The sequence below is a fragment of the Corvus kubaryi genome, unplaced genomic scaffold (assembly GCF_017639235.1).
Source record: "Corvus kubaryi isolate FWS band 111438036 unplaced genomic scaffold, C.kubaryi_AGA036_p1.0 65088, whole genome shotgun sequence".
NCBI lineage: Eukaryota > Metazoa > Chordata > Aves > Passeriformes > Corvidae > Corvus > Corvus kubaryi.
In genome coordinates this window covers 41,214-63,427 of record NW_024581757.1, presented here as the reverse complement: position 1 = coordinate 63,427, position 22,214 = coordinate 41,214, and the positions used below count along the sequence as shown (strand labels likewise).

The following is a 22,214-nucleotide window of genomic DNA, read 5'->3' as shown; positions in this document are numbered from 1 at the left end:
ATTTTTTCTAGGGAGTTGATTGACTGGTGACTGCAGAAAGTAAGTTACCTCATGTTATAATTGTTTTTAAAACAGCAAAGAAAGAGAGAAGTGTAGAAGAAAAAAATACACTTGCCAACCAGAAAAACCCCAAATCAACCAACCAAAGAGCAAACCAACCAAGCACTACCACTAGCACTAATCCCCAAACAAAATTAAAAACAAAAGAAAAAAACCTCCAAAACAACGGGAACAAAAACCCCCCAGCCTGTCCTCGATTATTGTGAAAACGTCCTGATTTTTTCTCTCAGAGTCAAGATATTGTTGTAAAATATATGGACAGGGGTTCACTGAAATAACTTTAAATTTTTCATTACTATTTGTAATGAATGCTTTTTCGGTGTTATAGCTTGTCATATGTTCCCTTCCAGAACAGAGAAGTTCACTGTTGAAAATACATCACCTCGAGAGGCAAATAATATTTCAAACCATCGGGTGCTCATTAAGCCAGAGGCACAAAACAACCAGAAAAACAAAGAAGTGAACAAAAACGAGGAGAAGAAAGCTTTGGAAGCTGAAAAATACGGATTCCAGAAAGTCGGGCAAGATAAACCATTAACAAAAATTAACAGTGTAAAGCTAAATCCTTTGGGATCCGAGTACAGGACTTTGCCCATAAGCACCATTCCGGGTGGGCACTTCCGACCCGTCCATCTGAATGGATCTGAGAGGAAATCCATGGGAGTTGTGCTGGCGGACGCTGCAGATGGGGCTCATCACAACGCGGTGCAGGCACACATGGAGTCCGAGCGGGTTATGCAGAGAACTAATTCCATGCTGCAGCTGGAACAGTGGATCAAAATACAGAGGGGGAAAGGACAGGAAGAGGAAACAAGAGGGTAAGTACTGTGTAATTTTTATTTTCTTTTCCTGTTAGGCTTTCTAATAAATAATACTTACTTTTGTACCCTGGTTAGTTTCTTTAAGTCTTGGTCTATATGACATAAAAACATTCTTCATTGTTCTTTGTAAGAAATGCCTGGATGACTTCTCAGAACAGATTTATGAAAGTTTCTTTTATTAGCATTTGAATCATTATTAATAAATTAAAGTATATTAATAACTCGATAAACAAAAATGGCCAGAAACCCTTTTTCGGCATTAGAAATTTCCCTGTCCTAGCAGGGAAATGATGTCATCAATCATAAAAATTCTGTTTCCTCTTAAAATCCGTTCTTGAAATTGCCCTCTCTTCTGCACTTTGTGTTCACAAATTCTTGTAATAATACTTTATTTGAAATTCTTAAAAAAAATATTCCCAGGAGCTTTTAAACTTTAAACCAGCTTTAAATGAAGAGGGAGAGAGGAGATTTATCTAAAAGTAAGACACAGAAATCTAACTTGATGCTTAAACCTTCTCTTCTCATGAAATTAGCTATCTCCCAGTAATAATATTGAGCTCTAGTGCTTATTCATGAAGCTTTAAAATGATGGGTGAATGATTGACAATATTGGATGTCATGCCAATAGCAATTTCTCTGTCTGACAGAAGCGTAGGGATGTTGCTTCCAGGCTGGCTTACAGACAAACAGCTCTAGCAGGAAAATGTAAAAGGTTTTTAATATTACATTTGATGGGAAGTATGGAGATGCTATCAAAGGAGATGTTTTGAAGAGCTGGAAATTATGGAGTTTGAGTATAGATGGATGGCAGAGCAGAGCTTAAGATAAACCAAGTTCAGAAAATGTGTTTCCCCAACAAATTTCAAAATACGGGACTGGGGACTTCTCAGTTTTTGCAAAATCTTGAAAAATTTCCCTGAGTTTGGCTTCCACTTGCCAAGGTCGAACATTTCCTCACTGCCCTTCATTAAATATAATTAGGAATTGTTAATGTGTTGTTTCATGAGATTCTCATCACAAGTAGTTTGATCAAGTTTAAACTCGCAATACAGACAGGGACTTGCACACCCTGACATTTATTTTATTATTTAAACTTGCATAATGAGAACTCAGAAGGCTCATTGATGCAGTTAATTCTTTTAATTGGACTTTAAAACTTGCAACCAAACAGAAGAAATTAGAATAGCTGTGCTATTTTTCAGTTGTGAACAAGTATAAAAACCCTAAAACTGATTTCATTGTGGGAATCAAATAGCGGGAAGTGCGATTAACAATATGTTGCTAATTAACAGTATTTTATTCTTGAATATAGGGAACACTTGTTTGCCTAGATAAGGGTGGTACTGATACCATAAATGCTTTCAAATGCAGTTCTACATAAAAGTAGCAAACTGGAGGAGAATTGGCCTTGAGCTATCTTTTTTGCTTTGCGTGGAAACGGCCTTGAATAGTGATCCAAATTTCTAATGTACATAGTGATGTCTTTTAAATGTGGCTTCATTTAAATTTAAAATTTTATTTTTGCTCAGCCTGCCAATTTCTGGCTGGAGACAGAAATTTAAGTAGGATCAAAGTTGGTAAATGAGAGTAGAAAGAAGCTCTGGTTTATGTTAAAGCTTAAAGTTGGGGTGAGAGGCTCCTAAGGCTGTTTAAGTCCTGTAAAAACCGTAACTTGAAGTTTTGAGAAAAGTAGCCTTTACTTTATGGGGAAAAGTTGCTGACTTTCCACAGAGCTGCTTTCCAGTGCATCTGTATTAGTGTATCTGCCTTAGAGAAATCGTGGAGGACCCAACTGAGTATTTCTGGTGTGTCAGACTGAAAAAAAAATTAGGATGAATGCTGAAATGTTAACAAAGAGGTTTAATGTAATAACTATATGTAATAGAGGAGCTCTTAGCTGTCCACAATATAGAATGAAAAAGGTTCACTGTGGAGCTACAAATTTTTTTAGAGGAACAGGCTGACCCCTCAGTAGTTTGATTGCCCAAAAAAGTAGTGAGAGTGATGGCAATGGATTTTTTAATTCTTGAAGGTGTTATCTGTTGTTTCCATGGATCTAGACGTCTAGTTTGGCAAAAGCCACATGAATAAACTGCTGCCTTAAGGAAGACAAACTTTTTAAAACCAAAAATCAATGTGGTTTAAATGAAAAATAAACACATTCCACTTCAGCATCATTTTACTGAATTTTGCACAAGTCAGTTATGAAAAAAATGTTTTCCACAAAAGTGGTTCCCTTGAGTGGTCTTTGTCAAATGCGAAAAAACACAGAAGGTTTTTTTGGGACCAAGAGATGTTTTTTTGTTGCTGCTAACCCAGGATGTAAGCCTGTCTCTCTGCCTTGCCTATATAAGATTCATCTGAAATAATAAATGCCTGCTATAAAACACCAGGTTTCCATCTGCACTCTGCCCCCCTTTCTTGATTCTTATGTGGAAGGTCTGTATTTGGGGCCAGCTGGTATTTGTGTTCATTAGGATGAAGGACTGTTCTGAGGTTTCACTACAAGGAGATACTCGTAACGTTGCAGAACTGAGCCCCTAAAGGCTGAGCAGCAAAGTTGCTGTCCCAAACAGTCCAACTTGGACACCAGAACCACTGTTGCTACCCAGGACTAGTCCTACAGACAACCTCTAAAGGTGTCTGTAAACACATGTGGAAGCCTCTTTTTCGTATGGGAGCAATTATAAGGGAGCTATTTATGATGACAGCTGCAGAAATATTTTGCAACCTCAGACCCAGCTGCAGCAGTCTCCCCTTGTGTGCAAGACAGCTGGAAGCTGCAGTTCTGTCTGGAGTTGGGTTTTGGGTTTGACTGGAACAACATTTTTGCAATTATCAACAGTACATTGGTGAAAATCTGTTCTGATTTTATTGAGTTATGTAAAACAAGGCTTGATACTGAGGTGATGGAGCTTTTACAGTGTTCATGGTTTACCAATTGAAGATGGATTATGTTATCTTTCTAAATGTTCAAGACTATAAGTAATTGCATGCAGATTTTAAATTGATGAGTTTACACGGTAAGAACTTCAGGCAGCTTTTTTGCAAGTTTGGGATATTTAAAGGTGCCAACAGGGTTACACTGCCCATTTAATTAATAAAATGTGTGAGGAGCTTCAGTGAGTGAGGTGTGTCTTGCTACTAAATATATTCATGAAAATGTCAGGCCTCACTGTAGCTGTTACGGGGTATAGCTACAATTCTCTTCTGAAAGTTAGATATAGAGCTCAGAAGCATCTTGTTTATTTGCTTGTAAATATGGAGATGGACAAAATTATTATCATTAATGGTATGTTAACTAAAGAAATTTAGAGGTATTTAAGCAGATTTTGCAACGGAACACTAGAACTTAGAATCCCTTTTCCCTTTTCATAACTTTTTTGCAAGAATGGGAAACTGTCCAATCTACAAAGCGGGGATAATTCTTTATTAATTCTTGAAAAGCTTCAGAAACTGTAGCAGATTTTGTACATAAAGCTCTTTATAGCAGTTTTCATCTTCAAAGTGTTACAGGTGATGGTAAATACTCAGCTTAACTATTTTCAGTGAAAAGTGGGTTTTACCATCATCAATTTCTCTGATAGTTATTCCATAAGGATCTCACATGCATAATGCTGGTTTACCTTGCCACTCGCTCTACCTCATTTCTTTATTGTTTTTTTGTGGCGCTGAAGTTATTCAAAACCATTTTCAGGTTCTGGTGCCTCGTGGTGCAGGCAGGGATTTTAGTTCGCATTAGTGTGGGGCGTAGCTGGAAGCTGCTGCCCTCTCATGGCTAAAGCAGGTCCAATTTGAGGCTGCTTTTGTTGTCTCTGAGCAAGCATCAATATGCCTGATCAGTAGCAAAAGGTTTTAAGAGGTGCTCATTTGCATTTTAGATAAGGGGTGAATGAATCAATGTTTATGACCTAGATTTTGTCCTCCGAAAAAAATGAACAAGATGTGCTTTGTCATACTTAGGTATGCATCGATCCTTGCTATAGGAAATTTTGCATTTCAACTAGTGCTGAAAGTTGCTAAATGACTGTAGAACTCCAAAATTTTAATAGTGCAAAAAATTAAAGAAATAAGCCTTTGAATTCATATCCGAGTTGAAAAGCAGTAACGTATTATTATCAAACAAAGACAGATATTGCTCTTTTTTCACTTGAATGGCTGATATGGAATGGCTTGTCTTTGACAATTGCAAAATATAATTTATTTAGACAATTACTGCAGTTTTCCCATGGAATGCTGTTAAAAGAATCTTTTTTGGTTTTTGTTAAGTACACAGTAATTGCTCAAGACTTTCTTAGGGAAACAACAGGATATTTTTTCACTTTTGAAGAAGCAAACATTTCAAATGGAAATATGGAAAACGTATGGAAACAGTGTAGAACTCTACAACTGTAAAAACTTTCACCTATCCAGCATATAGACAACTTGCAAGATTTGATCAAAACTTGACACTACTAGACTGGCAAACTGGTAAAAAGATGAAATATGGATTATATCAGCAAGAGCTAATCAGAGAGAAAGGATCCACTTTTGGCTGCTGCAGTGCGTTCATTCAGTATCATTGGTTCTTGAACTGTTGCCTTGATTTTCTTGTGCGTTTTTTAAATGGCATTTGAAATATTATAAAAGGTGAGCATTAGCTGGATAAACCCAACCCATAGTGAACAACTTCATATTGCCATAATATTAATGCTAATAAAAGGAAACTTGTCTTCCAGCATAATCTCCTACCAGACGCTACCAAGGAACATGCCAAGCCATCGAGCTCAGGTGTTGCCCCGGTACCCAGAAGGGTACAGGACACTGCCAAGGAACAGCAAGACACGTCCAGACAGCCTCTGCAGTGTCACTCCCTCGGTCTATGACAGAGCCATGGGGCCCGTGAGCGCCGAGGACAAGCGGCGCTCGATGCGCGATGACACGATGTGGCAGCTCTACGAGTGGCAGCAGCGCCAGTTCTACAACAAGCAGACCACTCTCAGCAGGCACAGCACCCTGAGTAGCCCAAAAACCATGATGAATATCTCTGATCAGACGATGCATTCGATTCCCACGTCCCCCACGCACGGGTCCATCGCTGGTTTCCAGGGATACTCCCCACAGCGGACGTACCGATCGGAAGTGTCATCGCCGGTGCAGAGGGGAGATGTAACCATTGATCGCAGGCACAGGACACATCACACAAAGGTAAAAATGCTTCATTTAATAGTTAAAACTCTCACTTACAGGGCTCTTCAGTAGAAAGTATCTGATTACTGTAAAACTCGTGTTGCACTGTAGTGTATTTTATTATAACCGAGATTGTTACATCACTGTTTTCATGGAGAAAGGTTTGATTTTAAAAAGTACTGGAAAATCTAAGGGTAGTAAAAATGTATTTTGTTAAAACACTAGTTGATGAAGACATGTCCTGATATTACTGTCCACAATAATCTGTTTCACTAAAAAGAAAATGAAAAGGAGTCAATAGGCAAATTATTCAGAATAGCTTGTGCATGTACAGAAATCTATCTCCTTTGTAGCTCCAAGAGGACTCAAAATCCTAGGTTTCTTTCCACATGCTGCTTTTTGTTCCTCAGCAACAAGTTCAGCTGCCTTGGGTTCCAGCAGCAAACCAAGTGTATTATTCCTTTTTATGCCTTTGAGTTACTAGGGAGATCACTGAAGACCAGTCTAAAAGCACACAGCCTTAGTGCTTGTCCAGTGTTAACTCTTCTGGTCTTCACCACTGAGAGGGAGACACAAGGAGCTGTAAACTTGGGTGCCATATGTGCCACTCTGATACATCCAGCCTGCTTGTGTTACCGTGGGTTTTAATGGATTGGAAATAATTGAGTAAAAATTACTCCTTCAGTTGGATGTAAAACACTCCTGAGCATTTTTCCAAAAATTTTGTCCTTGGATGTCTTCTTTTGATGCAGAGAAAAATGAATCTATAACTACATCTTAAAGCAATTTAAACAACTTAGAGTTGATCATCAGGTGTTGTATTTTAAAGTTTTTAGATCCCTTTCACCAAAGGAGTCATTTTGTTTTGATAGCCTTTATGCCTCAACTGCTCTGGAAATGAGTAATCAGTGGTCCTCACATATCTGGGAAACATCACTGGGGTCAGGGCTGCAGAGCACATACTACTTGTCCTGTCAGCCATGTTTCTCTTCCTGATGTTTTTTTCTCCTCATTAAACACTTTATGCTAGTATTTCATTTAGTATTTAGTATCTTTTATACAAGCCTCCTGTTTCCCTTGAGTTTTTCATGCTATTTGGTTTGTATTTCATTAGTTACACAACCAGCTTTTGCTGTTAATTCAAAAACACACCTGTCTTTAAGAGGTGGGAAATTAGAAGACTGATTATTTGAAATCAGTGGGGCAAAGTTAACATTTAAACCCCATCTACACAGAGATCGTGGGTTTTTTGATGGCTGTCAGTGGTTGGCTTTCTATTTTTAGGTTCTCAAAATCCTCCTGAAACCCCTCTGTGACAGTGATTTGAAAATGTCACGCTGTGTCTCTCCAGAGCTTAGTCCCATCTGTGCCCATTAAGTGCTGTCCCAAGTTAAGAGGTGGGCTGAGCTTTCTTCTCCAGGGCTATGTAGCCTATATTTGTCATGTACAGTGCTGCACTTCTGCTTAGATGGCCATCTAAACAGAAAGTTACAGAATTTATCCAATATTCTGTAATTCTTCTATCATGAGAAGTTAAAACTTAGTGTGCCTGGCAATATGTTGGTTGTTACCTGCTGGAGTGTTTAACCCACAAGAAGATCGATTTTTGTCACCAATATATTTTTCTCCATGTACTGCAGGACTGTAATGTTAACATCTCTGGCTGGACTTCTACATTTGCAGAATTCCTATTAACAGTTGTTACCTTTTAAGCTTTTACCTTTTTTAAACTTGTTCACAAGTGATGAGTTAGAAAGAATATCTGGAGAAGGACATAAAACAATTAAAATACTCTTTATTCTGTATAACACAGAAAGGAGACTAATGTCCACTTACCTGAGGAATCATGACAATAAACTGTAAAAAATTTTGACAGTTTTATGAAGTCATTAGTCCTCCACTCAAACAATTGAGACCCAAGTGCTTTGAACCCATATTCCTGTACAAGTTTTCTGATTGAATCCAGTGGCATAGGACTAGACCAAAATTTCCCCTTATAAAGACTGTTCCCTGTAACAGCTGTGCTTGCACATGAAGAAATTTAAAATTTAGAAATGTGATGGGTCATTTCACTGAGAACTGGGGCAGTCTTTGGGCCAGACTCTCTTTGGGTTTGGATAGCTCGGTAGGAAGAGGAGCCAAGAAAAGTTCTTCCTATCTGTGATCCTTCACAGTGATTAAGTACAGATAAAACCTTCACAGTGACTCCAAGAATGGTGTTCTCAGTCCATGATCATCCTGTCAGCAGAAAATCAAAGCTGTTTCCTGGGAAAGGGTGAGAGCTGATCCTTGCTGGCTTAGGAACTGCCAGGGCTCCTGAATGCCCTTCACCTGCCTTAACTTTAATCTTTAGAAGTCCCTGTGTGGCAGAGAGTACTTGACCTCATCATCCCCCCTCTCAGTGTAAGACTACTTTGCAACACACTGTGGACTTTGTTCCAAACAGCTTCAGAGTTAGCTCACCAAACTTCATTTTGGTTTTGTTCAAGATGGCTTTTTTTCTGAAACGTGCAATTTTCTGTAGGCACTTAGTTGCTGCTTTTCTCTCCATGCTCCTCCTCTATATGCAGGGAGCTGCATGGGAGGAACACCACACCATTTTTGGGTTGTTTTTTTTTTTCACAATTAAAGTTTGAAGATCTTTCCTGGATCTCATCCTCAGCTGAACTGTGGTAAAATCAAATGGCAAGAGAATAAGGCTGAACTTGCAGGAGCTACCTCATGTGTTGGAACTGGAAAGATGAACAAGATCTTCTAGTCATCCAGCAACTTTATAAGAAACTGGACACTTACATACTTTGAACAAAAAGCTACTAAAAAAAGCTAAAGGCCCCAGGAGGAGAGAGGGATGCTTCTATGAGAGGTAGAAGAGGTCTCTTCCAGCACAGAGTCAAGGAGCCTAAGCCATGTGTACATTTATCCAAGCATCCTCCTCAGGCAGCCAAAAGCTGGGCTGTGTGGCCACCCTGCTCAGGGCAAGCTGTATTTTCTGCCTAAGTTAGGTCACTCTGACAGGCAGAGGATACTCAAGCTGAACTGCTTCCCAAGAGAAAAGGATCCAGAAAGAAGAGCTGGGTTTTGTTGTGGCTTTTGGTTTTGTTCTGCTGATCCTTTCTCTCCTCAAAGGATGAGGCAAGGGTGGTGTTGCAAGACATGGCAAACATGAAACAATTGTGTTCATGTCCAATTGCCCATTTGAATGAATCTCTTTGTGTGTGAGTATTTCAGTTTGGAAATCAGTGAAGACACAGTTTGAAAATGCAGGAATGAGAACATAGTTAGCAGATGCCAAAACTTCCTTTTTTCTATTTTTGAATTGAGTGCTTGTATATGTTTAAATGGCATTGCCGACTCCAAAATAGTCACCCTTCAGTTTGAAAGTTTTCTTATTTCTTTTCTTATCAACTAATTTTCTGTCCTGTGTTGTGTCTTTCCTTACTATTCCAAGACCCTCCCTATTATTCTTGAAATAGAAATTGCATCTGCAGCCCCAAGAATGCTGCACTCCACCCACAGAATTTACTTTATCTAGCCATCTGCCACTAATCTTTTGAGACTCCAGCAAAACAGAAAAGGACTACCTCCCCAAATTGCTATTGTTCAGCTGTCCTTAAATGAACTGCATCATATGAGTTCCCTTTGCAACACTGGTGAAGCAAGTCCTCAATGTTTTTTCTCACAAATCATTGTAGATGTACTTTCCCGAGGTATCTTGCCATGACTGTGGATCTTTTTGTGTTAAACCTGTCTCTTGGTGTCCAGGCTTCCTTTAAAATTTCTATTAACCATTTAATATTTATTAATATTTCATATTTTTCACTGTTCTTAGCCAATGTCTACATTTATTAAATAATAAAGATCCACTCTGGGGAATATTATTGGTTATATTGCTTGTGCTTTGGAAATAGAACTGTAGTCTGTTGGTATATCATCAGACATAAATGTGATTTGTGGGTAGGCCTGGCTCGTGGCTGGGGATGGTGCATCAACTCCACCACTTCAGAGTGGTTCCCAGAAGTGATCTGACTCAGGCCCTCTGCTGAGTTACAAATCCTCCCCTGCTTCCTCCTTGCTTGGACAGAGTAGTAGTTTTCTTCTGAACTGTATTAGCAGAAAAAGAATTGCTTCCCACACCCCTGGCACTGGCTGAAGTACAAAAATTGTGTATTTTTGTGTGTATAGGGAGGCAGAGGTGGGATGGTCTTCTCTTTTCCCTTTTATGCCTGCTCACTTCTAGGAGGTCATGTATGTGAGGCTGTGCCCACTCATACTCCTGGTTTAGGCAACCCTGTGGTGTAGGCAAAATATAGCCCTGCAAAACCAATGGAAGAACAGACTCAGGATATGCATTCTCTGAAGACCTGGACTACTAATATGATGAGAACAGGAACTGCCCTGTCCAGCAAACAAAGTTTGATCCAAAATTGAAGACACGGGAAATGTGAGATAGAACTGTGCTTGGCAAGGCCTGAATGTTAGTTCTGAGACCAAAGTCTTAAGGATATTTTAAGCTTTGCCTGTGGAAGTCAGTTGTGACACGCCACTTCCAAAGCAGGCAGAAGTGTGAGCCCAGAAAATGGGCTCAGATGAAGGGATGGCTAAAAGTGAAAGATGCAGTGTTTGGGTGCCCAAACACACTGCCTGAGGAGTGTCACGGTGTCGTGTCACTTTGAAATGTGATGTGGAAAAGGACAGAAAAACGGGGAGAAAAAAGGGCGTGAAAGGTGAGGGGGAAAGGGTGGGGAAAGGGAGAGAAGAAAGGATGGGAAACATGAGGGGGGAAAAGGATGAGAAACATAAGTGAAAAGCTAAAATTGTAGTTTACACAGTCTATCAGTAGGGCAACAACAAAGAGGGAGAACTGTTAATTAAATGAATCATGAAATTTGGGGTATTTCTAAAATTTAGACTACTTGAATGGCCTATGAAGTAGATCAGCAGGGAGCACGATTGGCACAGATCATAGCAAATTTTCATGAGAGTGAAGTTGGCTTGACTTTTTTTTTTTTAGCATTTAAAAGTTCTTGAGTCTTTAGAAATAACTGTGGATCATACTGTGCTATTTTTTTTGTACAGCATGTCTTTGTGCCGGACAGAAGGTCGATGCCAGCAGGTCTGGGTTTACAGCCTGTTACTCCTCAGAGTCTCCAAGGCAAAACAGTGAGTTGGATTTTTATTTGGTACATCAGGAGTTTTTTAAAGAACAATCCTTTAAGTATGAAGAGGCAACACTGAAATTTTATTGTATTTAAAGCTTGCTTTAAATGTAGCCTTTATTTAAATTATCAAGGAGAGAAGTGCTCTGTGGTTCCACGGAATTCTGAGAATTATGTGTAGCTGCTGAGTCAAGGTTTTCTTTGGGAAATACAGATTTATTATTTTTTAATCATCGTTGATACATTGCTGAAATTCCTGGGAGAGGGTAGACTACATCACAGAGCACTTATTTCTCCATTAATTATTTAGAAAATCCTAGAAGTAAAGTTTGGCTTTTTTTGGAAATGTAAGAGATACTAAAACAGCATTTTGTAAAATGATGTCCTTTCTGACACTTTACTGTGGTAGAGCTGAAATTCTCATTGAAGATGTTTCTTCAAAGTGATATTGTTGAGTACTGTCCACTTTCCTAATTGAAACATGACTCTCAGCCAAAAAACTGCCCTAAATTTATGTCATTTCTTTTTACCAGTTTTTGTCTCCTTTTTTGCCATCTCTCTGTCAGTCTGAAAATACTGATTGAGAGAGTTATGAATTAAGAAAAAAGATTTTTTTTTTTCCCCCCTTTTGGAACCACGCTGTGGACAGTCAGTCCTTCCACTGCCTTGAGCCCTGTTTCATGCACTTCCCAGCACAGATTTCTGGCATCTCCAGCGACTTTTGTGGGTTGGCCTTTGGCAGCTGAGCCTTGCAGTCATTTCTTGGGGTTCATGGCCCCCTCAGCTCTCCTGGGCTCTGCTCATGGAGCTGGGCTGATCTCCACAGGGGCAAGGAGGTCCAAGCTTCTGCCTGTAGAACCCAGAAATCCTGCCCACAGCAGAATGTTGCAAGGGCCAGAGGAGGAAACCTGTAAGTAGCTCTGAGAAAATTTAGTGTTGTGCTTGTTGCAAGAGTCCCAAGACCTGCATCAAATGCACAGTACTTGCATCAACATTATGCAGGTCTAGAGAGGAGTAGGAGTTCCATTCTAAGGGCTCCTCTATGGGAAAAAGTTTGGATTGGAGTGCCATTAAATGCTTTATTCCTAATGCACTAAAATTGGGCCTTTTCAGAACATGCCAAAAGGAGTTTTGATCTTGAAAAAGTGGATCACTGTTCCTTCTGTTTGAAGATGCTACTTCTTGTTCTCATATTCCTAAAAACAAGACTTCTTGTGCTTTGAATTGATGTTACTTTCCAGATTGAAAGCACTGTCGCCTGTTTTTGGAGAGAACTCGAAAATGCCTTTCATAGCAGTCTAGATTCTTACTCCTACTCTCTGAAATTTAAGTATTTTAAATCCAGGTATTGAAAGAGTACTGTAAGAAGGAAAACTACCTTTAGACAATTTGGGTTTGGTGTTGGTTTTCCCTCAAAAGCAAATGGTTTTGCCCACTGAAGCTGTGTGGAAATCCCTTGCTCCCTCTTGTGGGCTCGTCTGTTCCCTCACAAAAGTGCCAGTGCCATGCTGCTTCTCAGGGATTTTTCCTCTTTATTCTGAGAAACATTTTCAGCATTTTTCATATGTGGTTCTCTGGAGCTCTTTTCTTTACTTCTTCGCTTTGCAGAAATTCTGTGGCTGTGGGAGAGAGCAAGCAGGGGTTTAGGAGGTTTTTGTGTTTGGGCTTTATTTAACTCACAGGGCTTATGAGAAAATCAACATGCTGGATGGATATTTAACCTCTTGTAAGGCTGACTTCTGGAGAAGTGTAAGAAACAGAAGCAAACAGGAACGTAACAGAAATACTTGTGATGTTCAGTGGTTTGTTTTCTTTGAAGTATTGCTAATAGAAATGGTTCCCAGAAATGGTTCAGGTAGAGTTTCCCGAACTGACCTAATCTGATCTGTGTGGAATTACCTGACAAATACCCATTTGAGTTGGACTTTATTTCCATAATACATATAATCTTGAGTCTTAAATGCTATTCTTCGTCCCTTCCTAAGGCTGTATTGTACAGCTTAGTCATAAAAGTAAAGCAATAAAATAACTGGCAGCCTCAGACCTGTGGAAGGTGGGTTGGAAAATTATTTTTGTCATGCTTCTGCAGATTTATTTTTTGAAAGGTGATTATTTCTGAGGTAGTTCAGTTAACATGGGTTTGTCATCATTTTTTCTCTCAATTTTGACCCATACATTTGAAGAACTATTTTAAAAACCCCATTGTCTTGAGGGCATGTTTTGATTCTTTCACCAAGCTCAAATGGCTGCCCGTGTACAGGTAATGACATCCTAAGGGCTGGAATTGTCTCCCTCTGACTTAAGTCAATATCATCAATTCGATATCCACGTCAGGAAAAGTTTGAGGACTGCACTGATTTCGTCCTGCAAAATCCTCAACTATTTTTGTCCTTAATAACAGAATGTTTCGCTTTTATGGCATTTGCTGGTTTGAGTAGTCAAAAGTTAACTTCATTTCATATTTGGAAGTGTTCAGTTGGGGAAGATGTGTTGTGTGACTGTCAGAGGTTCTGTAAGGCACTCAGAAGGTGCGCCTTACGTTACTTTAGAAGTAAACTTTTTATAAAGGTGTGCCTTATTTTACTGAAGTGTTGTTTGGGGTACCAATTAACCTTTTCTCTGCTCTTTGGCTTCTCACACTGCACTCCTTCAGCCAGAGGAGCTGACGCTGCTGCTCATAAAGCTGAGACGGCAGCAGGCGGAGCTGAGTAGTATCCGGGAACACACACTAGCACAGCTCATGCAGCTAAAGCTTGAGGCCAGCAGCCCAAAGGTCAGCTACCAAGCAATGTGTGTCATGTTCCATTCTCACTAACTCCTAGTCACTCATTAATCAACGTTTGCTTTGTACTGCTAGTGCGAGATTTTCTGACTCCTGTGCGAGTTGAATAGAGTAACATTAATCCTTTGTGTGGGTGGTGTTCTGCTATTAAGCCTTTGAGGTTTTACTTTTTGAAATAAGCCAAGTCAAAATTACATGGGAATATTTCAAAATACGTTCTAGTTCAGTTTTAAAATTTAAGTTGTTGTAATCTGTCGGTATTACAAACAAAATTAGTTGTGATAGATTAATCTGTTGTTTATACAGCCTCCTCTCAGATGCCATCTTATTTGTAATTAATCTGTGAAAAGCAGGATGTGTTTAAAATGCAGATTTATCAAAGGGTTCATAGTTGCCTGTGTAGTGGACTTTTACATAAGCTTACTGTATTTTATTTGTAAACCAAAATGTAATGTAGTAGTTCATAGTCTGATTCGTAGCAAACTTTCATCACTTCTGTTTCGGGCTCAAAACTTGTTAACAGTTCAACAAAAAAAGGCAGTTAAAAGCAGCATTACGTTTCTCCATAAAACAGAAAGATCACTGTCTAGTTTGCATCTTTTAAAGCTCTTTTCATGCATTCTGCACCTTCTGTCCATTTCCTTTTTCTCTCTGACTGCTGCCTGCTAGAATGAGATTCTTTCACATCACCTTCAAAGGAATGCCATATATTTGGATCACCAGGTGGGATTTGCAATTTACTTGTGCATTTATATTTCTTAATGCTTTTTGCCTGCTCCTATCAAAGCTGGAAATATTTGGGGAGAAGGATTTTCAGTGCTTTTTATGAAGTTGGATGATGCCCACAGCACAGAATATCTTAATCGATCACAAATTTGAGATGTTATGGGGGAAAAAAAAAATCCCTAAATTTAAAATCTGTCACAAAACAGTAGCCAATCACCAATTAATTTTTCTGTTCTAAATATGTTCCTAATGTCCTTTTCATAATAACACTAACTCTAGCATTTTACCTTGTTTAACCAGTCTTAATATGATTTCCAAGCTCATATGACACACATGCAATTTATAAAAAATGGGTACTTCTGAGAATGTCCGTTTTTCAAATTAGGAAGAATTAGGTGTTTCTACAGGACATTAAATGAAAAGGAGGTCAAACATGAAGAAATATTTAAAAGAAATCATAACATGACTCATTTTCTCATTTTTCTCAGTTCATTCTGAAGGATTTATATAAGAGTAAGATTTTGGTTCTTTTCAATTTCTGCTATCTTATGGAGTTCTGTCTTCACGAACATAATTGATTGCCAAGTGAAGAATTGCAATATCACATACTTCTCTTTATAGCCATGTTGCATGACCAAGTAGGATTTCTGTACAAGTTGTGTTTGAGAAGTTTTGAAGTGGATTTTTTTTTTTTTTTTGCTAGCAGTTATAAAAGACAGTCATAATTGCTTAGAACTAAAATAAGCAACTGGATGACCATTGGTTAAAAATACAAAAATCACTTTTTGTAATAATCTGCCTTTTAATGAGACTTTTGAGCCTTACACTTAAACCCATTAGAACTTTTATATTCTGCATGTTCCTCTACTGGGGTTTCAATGAGTTATTAAAAACCCCAGCTCTGCACAGAGACAAAGAATACACACTCTCACGTGGGCTTGGTTCACCCAGTAGCTTTATTTTCCTGTTACCTCTTGAAAACAGGGTGGGAATTATGACCAAGTCAGTTGGATGGCAGTGCATTTCTAAACATCTCTATATTTTTTTATTTAAGGGGCTGCAGGAGGTCCAAAACAGTAGGAACAAACTGCTTGCTAAATTAGACCAAAATATTTCATCCAACTCAAATATTTCCAGTCTATAATATTTTGGAATAAGGGAGTGATTCTGGCTTCAACATTGAAATTCATTCTCAAGAAAGTATAACTGTTGATGTGAAGTGTAAACTGTGTTGTTGTTGCTTGATTAGCCAAGCTTGTGAGTATGATGGACAGGATTAAATGGGGGGAACTGTCTACGTACAAGATGCAAAGTGGTAAAAATTATTTTCCTTTTACTTGCACCAGGTAAAATTTAGCAATGTGATGTGGTAAGCATTAATTTAGGAAAGTGTGTAAGTCTGTAGTTGTGCCATACCAGAGATGCAAGGAATCAGAACAACTTAGAAGTCAAGTCTGAAATACATTACCTTAATCACAAAATCATGGAAGAGCAGATTGGAATACTTGTCTCAGTTTCTGATTAGTTTTTCTTTTTTTCTCCTGTTTTATAATACTGTCATCTACCTGTAGGAAATAAATCCCCCTGAGTGTCTTTTTGCTTTGAGTACCACTGCTCCTAGGGGTGGTATCACATTTGTAACTTCTCATTACTTTGCCAGATATCAGTTTCCCCTTATGCTGGAAAGCATAAAAAATCAAAATTTCTTCCAGTGTAATTGAGGCCTTTCCTCCTTGTTGCCAGCATCTGTAACCAGTGAGCATAGTCACTTACCCTCTCTGATTTTAAATGTCCTGTGTACTTAAAGTAGGTATTTCCACTTGTATTTAATCTCTGAAAATAGTGTCAAAACCTGCTTTGCTTATAGCACATGGTGGGACTCCAGTCCCTTAATCTTCAACTCTCACCTTCTTGGTCACAAAGAGTTCACTACTGTACACAATAAATAGTAAGTTTGCTACAAGGTTGCACAGGTGACTTTTCAGGCAGACTAAAATTCACGTGTAGGGAAGGTAACTTACATTCTGTTGCAATAAGCTGGCTGCTGATTAGGTGGTTTTCTTATCAAGAATCAAGAATATTCCATCGCCGTTTTGAAATCACGCTTCGTTTTTGTACGGCTGTTTCCTTTAGCGATGCTTAGAAATTCTCGTGTCACACTTCCTGATGGTTTTGTATTATGCTTTCAGAATTTTTGTTGTTGTTGTTGAAGTTCAGAGATAGAGGGGGAAAAAAGATTGAAAAGACTTGGTTCACAGATACCCAGTCACATGATTTCTTTGATGTCTTAGGGCCAAGTAAATGGTTGTCCAGCACCCTTTTCTTTTCAAACCACTCTGCTGGCTCAAGGTTTGTAGAGTTGGGAGAGAGATTCAGGTCCAATTTAGGAAGTAGTTCTGGACATAGCTAGCAACCCTAGGCAATGATGATTTGTTTGCCAGTGTGAGACACTGAGTACATGTACCATCTCAAGTCTTCTGCGTTATCAAACTTTAAAGAATCACTTATTGTGTGCTGCTGAATGCAAGCCAGCTGTCTCCTTAATTTATTTGTACCCAGTAGTTACAAAAAGAGTGACCAACACAGAACATAAGGTTGGTTTTTTCCCCAAGTAAAAACTGGACATGCTTTTTTGTCCTTTGCAAATAAAGCCATGGCAGAAGGTCCCACTTGAATCTTTGTTATTATCAAGAATTCCAGCACACCAGTCTCCTAGTACACTTCTGAACTTTATCTTGATAGTAAAACTTTCCTTTGGCTGAAACACCCTTTTCTATTGAGCTCATGTTATCTGTGTAAAACTCCCTATCCCAGGCTGGTTGGTCACAGTAGAAGTTTCACTAAGTTTAGTTTAGTTTAGTCTTTTTTTTTTTTATTTTTTCCATTTTTTTGGAATAGCTATTTGTGTAAATAGCTTAGATGTTTAGGAGTTAAAATAATTCTGCTGGGACTTTAATTTTTAGTTTCTTTGCATTTTCAAAGTGTGCCTAAAAATAAACAGAACTTGAGCAAGAAGTTGTCAAATAAAGGAGTGAAGGTCCCACAGCCAACATCCTCACTGTCTTGGTTTTTGCTTCTGTTTTCTCTTCTTCATCTCCCTTTTTCTGAGATGCTGAAAGTGGCTCTGGGAACAAGTAGTAAATTAAGGAAGGCTGAAATAGTACAAGGACATGGTATCTTGTGTTTCAGCCTAAAATTCTATATCCTATGTTAGCGCCTTACAGGATACTACTTTTGTTTGTATTTTTAAGGTTATGTGGAACAGGTAAAGTGGCTGACCCAGCCCTTTTTTTTTTCCCTTACTCAAAGGAAGAAGGAATGCTCAAGGACAGGGGCTCTAGGGTGAAATTGAGACAGAATTACTGTAGAAAGAAGACAGGAAGGAGGAAGGAGAAGTGCTTCCTCCTTTCTTTCTTGGACAGAGGATTGAAGAGCAGAGGGAAGGTGGGAGAAAAGATCCCATTGCCACTGCTTTTACCCTCAGGGGGCTTGAGAGAAAATGGATAAAATGGCTAATCTGAGTCTTTTGTCACCCAAAACATACAGTGTCACCTCAGCAGGGAGGTCACCTGTCCTGGTAGGCAGCCACTGTCCCAGCTGATTGCTGCCACCTCACTAGAACAGGCTGGAATGTCATCTGTGTAGGGTGTTACCAAACGTGGAATCTAGGAAAAGGGAGGAAGAGAAAAGCTGTTGATAGCTTGGCTTTCCAGTTTAAAACACGAAATACCCACTCAGAAATAAACTAGCCGTTCATGTAGTTCACATGTCAGGGAGGTAGGGTCTTTATCTGCTTTTTTACACTGCATCAGTACAAAAAAAGGAAAGATGAAACATCACTTCTGCAGAGAAAGAGTTGTTTACTTGAAGTAGGAAGTGATAAAGCCAAGACTGTTGGATTTTATTTGGGCTTGTTGCTGTGTGGCAGTTCAAACCTTGGTTTGCTTATGGAGGTATGAATTCCAATTTTTGTGACTTCTCTAACTAGAGAGAATCTATACTTTTAGTGTTACATGTAGGGTCTAAAATCTGTCCCTTATTGTACAAGAATGATTTTCTTTCTTAAATGAGTGAAAACCAAGGCTTGCCTCTGTTATGAGCAAGCCAATATTTTTCCTTGAGCTGTTTATTCAATGTGAATAGTGTCCAGCTTCAGTTTGAGAGTAGCCTTATGATAATGGTTGAAGACCACAAAATAGGTATTCTTGTCATCTTTTAGAGCATGGAACCTGCCACTGTATCCCATGTTACTCTGATTTATTTGTGCACTGGCTTTAGCCTTTAGAAGGTTTGTGACACAGAGACGCTCCCTCAAGATCCTAACTACTCAATACTTAAATGTCAGGGTTTTTTTGGAAACATTGATCCCAAAGGAGAAAAACACTTGTATTTGACTGCTCCAAAGGCTCTTTGATTGGCATTGCTTTACCAATTGACTGGATTTTGATCTTTGTTCCATAGGGGCTTAAGGAACTGTGACTTTCCTGGATATAACTGGCCTTTGTAGACAGGGTTAGATAAGTGTGATTAAGCATCAGTGGTAGTAAAAATATTGGAAGAACTCTTGTAAATCAAAGTTGGAGCTTCTAGAGAACAAAACATAACTTCAAAATGTCTTTTGAGCAAATACACTTTGCTTGTTTTCTAATGTGGATTGAAACAAACTTTGAACAGTTCAACAGAAATTAATTCTGGTGCTGTCTGTTGTTGGTCAGAAAAGAAAAATTTGAGATATTGTAGAACGGTATTAGCTAGAGGGTAAGAAGCTGTTGAAATGCTGAAAATAAAAATGCATACAAACCTGATTGCTCCTAATAAAATATTAGAGCCTCAGAGAAATTTTTCTTTGATAAATATATCAGTTGGCTGTAGTTTGATTACTTGGCTTTGGACCTTATTGTTGCTCTTCCTATTGAGATCTCTCTTGGTATCCCCACTGTCTGGAGTGCACCCACTCTCTGGAGAAAATTTTAATGTAGAGGGAGAACAACTTCTTGTGTCAGTTCTGGTTTTCTGTTCGTGTACTGGAGATGATGGAGTAAATGCTAGGGTTGCTTGTTTAGGGTTTTTTCTGCCTTGAACAAACAGAGCATCATAAGCTTCTTAAGGTACCTTTTATTGGCTGATTAACTTACCACCTGATCAGACTTTGCAGTGGATAAAAAACAACAACAACAACAAAAAGGTCCTCTGTCTATAATAAGAACTTTTTTTATACCATAAGATGAAAAAATACTGCTCCAAATGTACAAGTTAGGCTTTTCCTAAATAATTTGGGGCAAGAAATACTAGAAGGCATCAAAAATTCATTCTGTTGCATTTCCATCTATGGAAGAAAACCTTGCTGTGCACATTCATAGAGAGTGCATATATATACACATAAATGCAAAGTGAAAGATCATGAATGCTCCTTCACACACTTCGTAACCATACCTGAAACAGGTATTGCTAAAGTTTCCAACAGGTCCTAAAGTTTCCAACAAAAATAGGAGGAGGATTGTGCATTAAGTGAATTTTCAGTTTCTTTTGGAGAAGAAAACCACCTGTTCTCATAATTTTCCCCTATTGTTAGGGAAGTCTCCTTTCTAAAACCAAAATGCCGTACTTTTTCCTGTGTTGCACACTTTTCTGAAACCCTAAATGTATGCAATTTGTACTAAAAAACCCGATTGTGACATTTGCATGCTTAACAATAAATACTGATCATTATAGAAAATGTCCTGCCAGATCCAAAATAGTTTCACACCTGTGCATGGGGGTGGATAAATGCAACAGGCGATGATTCAAAGTTAAATCAGTGCAGTATATAAAGACATTTTGTGATACATGAACATAAGTCTATTCACAGGCTGGGAAAGCTTACATCTTTTTAATGTACACGGAGTTACTAAATCTGTAATTTAAAAGGTTTTCTGATAAGGGTTTGAGTGTTCCTGCTGCAAAATCCAGTAATCCTTTTTGTTTCAATATCATGCAAAGCCAAACTTATTTTAAGCGGTTTTATTTTTTAAAAGGGAGAGTGTTGGTGAATAAATATTACATTGGTTTTTGAGCATTTACGTTATTTTTGATATATTTGTTCGATATTATTAAACTTTTCAGATGTTGATATTACTGAATGATGGAATATATAAAAAAGCATGGGTTAAAATGTAATCTACTGCATTATTAGAAAGAATTAAAGTAGAGGCTATATTTTACAGTGTCGTCTTTCAAATCTAGCCATGCTGTAAACTGATGTTTGCTGTATGCTCCTCCTGATTTGAAATAGATGAAAGAGAATGAACCTTTAATCACCATGGTTCACACTATGATTGAGAACTCGGCGCTAAGACCGCAACTGTACCAGCAAGTAAGGTCTTGGATAGTGAATGAAATTGCTTTATCATCTGCGAAAATTTTCCTTAGTGACAGTTTTGGTTGTTCCTCAGACTTATTCATAACATTGGTGTTTCTCTGATTTGCTTTGGAAACCCACAAGTCATCCATGCTTCCTAAAATGCTGCAATATCGTTAGCATGGCTTTCGCTGCGTTTTTGTTGTTTAGTATTAAATGTACACTTTTGAATAACTTTTTCTGTCTAGACAATTTAATTAGTTGGTGCTTTATGCAGGCGTCCAGTAAATTCATGAAACTTCCAATAAGCTTCCAACATTTGTCTTAGCATGATTCTCTGCAATTAGTGTTCAAAGGTGCTTCTTTCTTTTGACCACTACAAAAGCATGTGAGTGGTGTTTACCTGGTCATTTCTGGCAATTTTGTTTTGTTCTAGGAAGTGGATTTACAAGTTTTTGTTTGCACCTACCAAGCCTTTAGCCACTTGAAGAAAGCAAGGATCAAAATTACTTTGATCTGGGGCCTGTAAATCCAGAAGGCAGTGTCTGTTCATAAAGTCACAGCAGACTTTACTGTGCACACTTACAGAGTACTTACCAGTAGTGCTGGTTGGCAATGGTAAGATGGAAGAAGAATCGGAAATGTGAATGGAAATATTCTCTGTGAGTTGAGACCTGCATTAACTTATGAGCATGGCCAATCCCTTTCCGTTGGCACCGCAGTGACTTACGGATGCTGGGGCCGAACTGAATAGCCCCTGTCAGGCAGGGGATGCTTAAGAAGTTTCTTGCCTCAGCTACAATGAAGGTGTTGTTCTCACAAGGGAATATCTGGCCAGTTCCCTTGAATTTACGTTTATGCCCTTGTGAGCCAAAATTATGCATAAAGGTTGCACAGTTTGAAGAAAAGGGGATGTTCTGCCATGTAAAACAGATGTTTATTGTTGCTGTGTTTCTAAAAAATGCTGCAGCTTAATTGCATGTTTCATTTTCTTTAAAGTCAACTCCACATCGTAAGTTTACTTCCGATCCAAAAGTGTTGCCAAAAAAATCTCAGCTTTCCAAAGGAAGCTGGGTTGGGATTGACTGATTTCATGACCATCCAATTTGTGCTCCTAATGCAAAACAGGAGCTTTAACATGGAACCTGAAGGGGGGAATGAGA

General features: G+C 38.6%; 1 protein-coding gene across 16 annotated transcripts in view; it reads left to right on the top strand.

Annotated features, from left to right (window-relative positions):
- The window catches only part of LOC121673010 (pleckstrin homology domain-containing family A member 5-like), a 102,175-nt gene that overhangs the window by 53,758 nt on the left and 26,203 nt on the right, over positions 1 to 22,214 (top strand). For 5 of the 16 annotated variants that reach the window (XM_042046008.1, XM_042046007.1, XM_042046009.1 and 2 more), the window contains 6 exons: positions 411 to 878; positions 5,600 to 6,068; positions 11,127 to 11,210; positions 13,860 to 13,979; positions 14,658 to 14,711; positions 20,986 to 21,066. In XM_042046008.1, coding sequence (XP_041901942.1) covers positions 411 to 878; positions 5,600 to 6,068; positions 11,127 to 11,210; positions 13,860 to 13,979; positions 14,658 to 14,711; positions 20,986 to 21,066 — 1,276 coding nt within the window. The remainder of the gene's footprint in view (positions 1 to 410; positions 879 to 5,599; positions 6,069 to 11,126; positions 11,211 to 13,859; positions 13,980 to 14,657; positions 14,712 to 20,985; positions 21,067 to 22,214) is intronic. The other 11 variants (XM_042046010.1, XM_042046022.1, XM_042046016.1 and 8 more) reach the window with 3 other exon arrangements.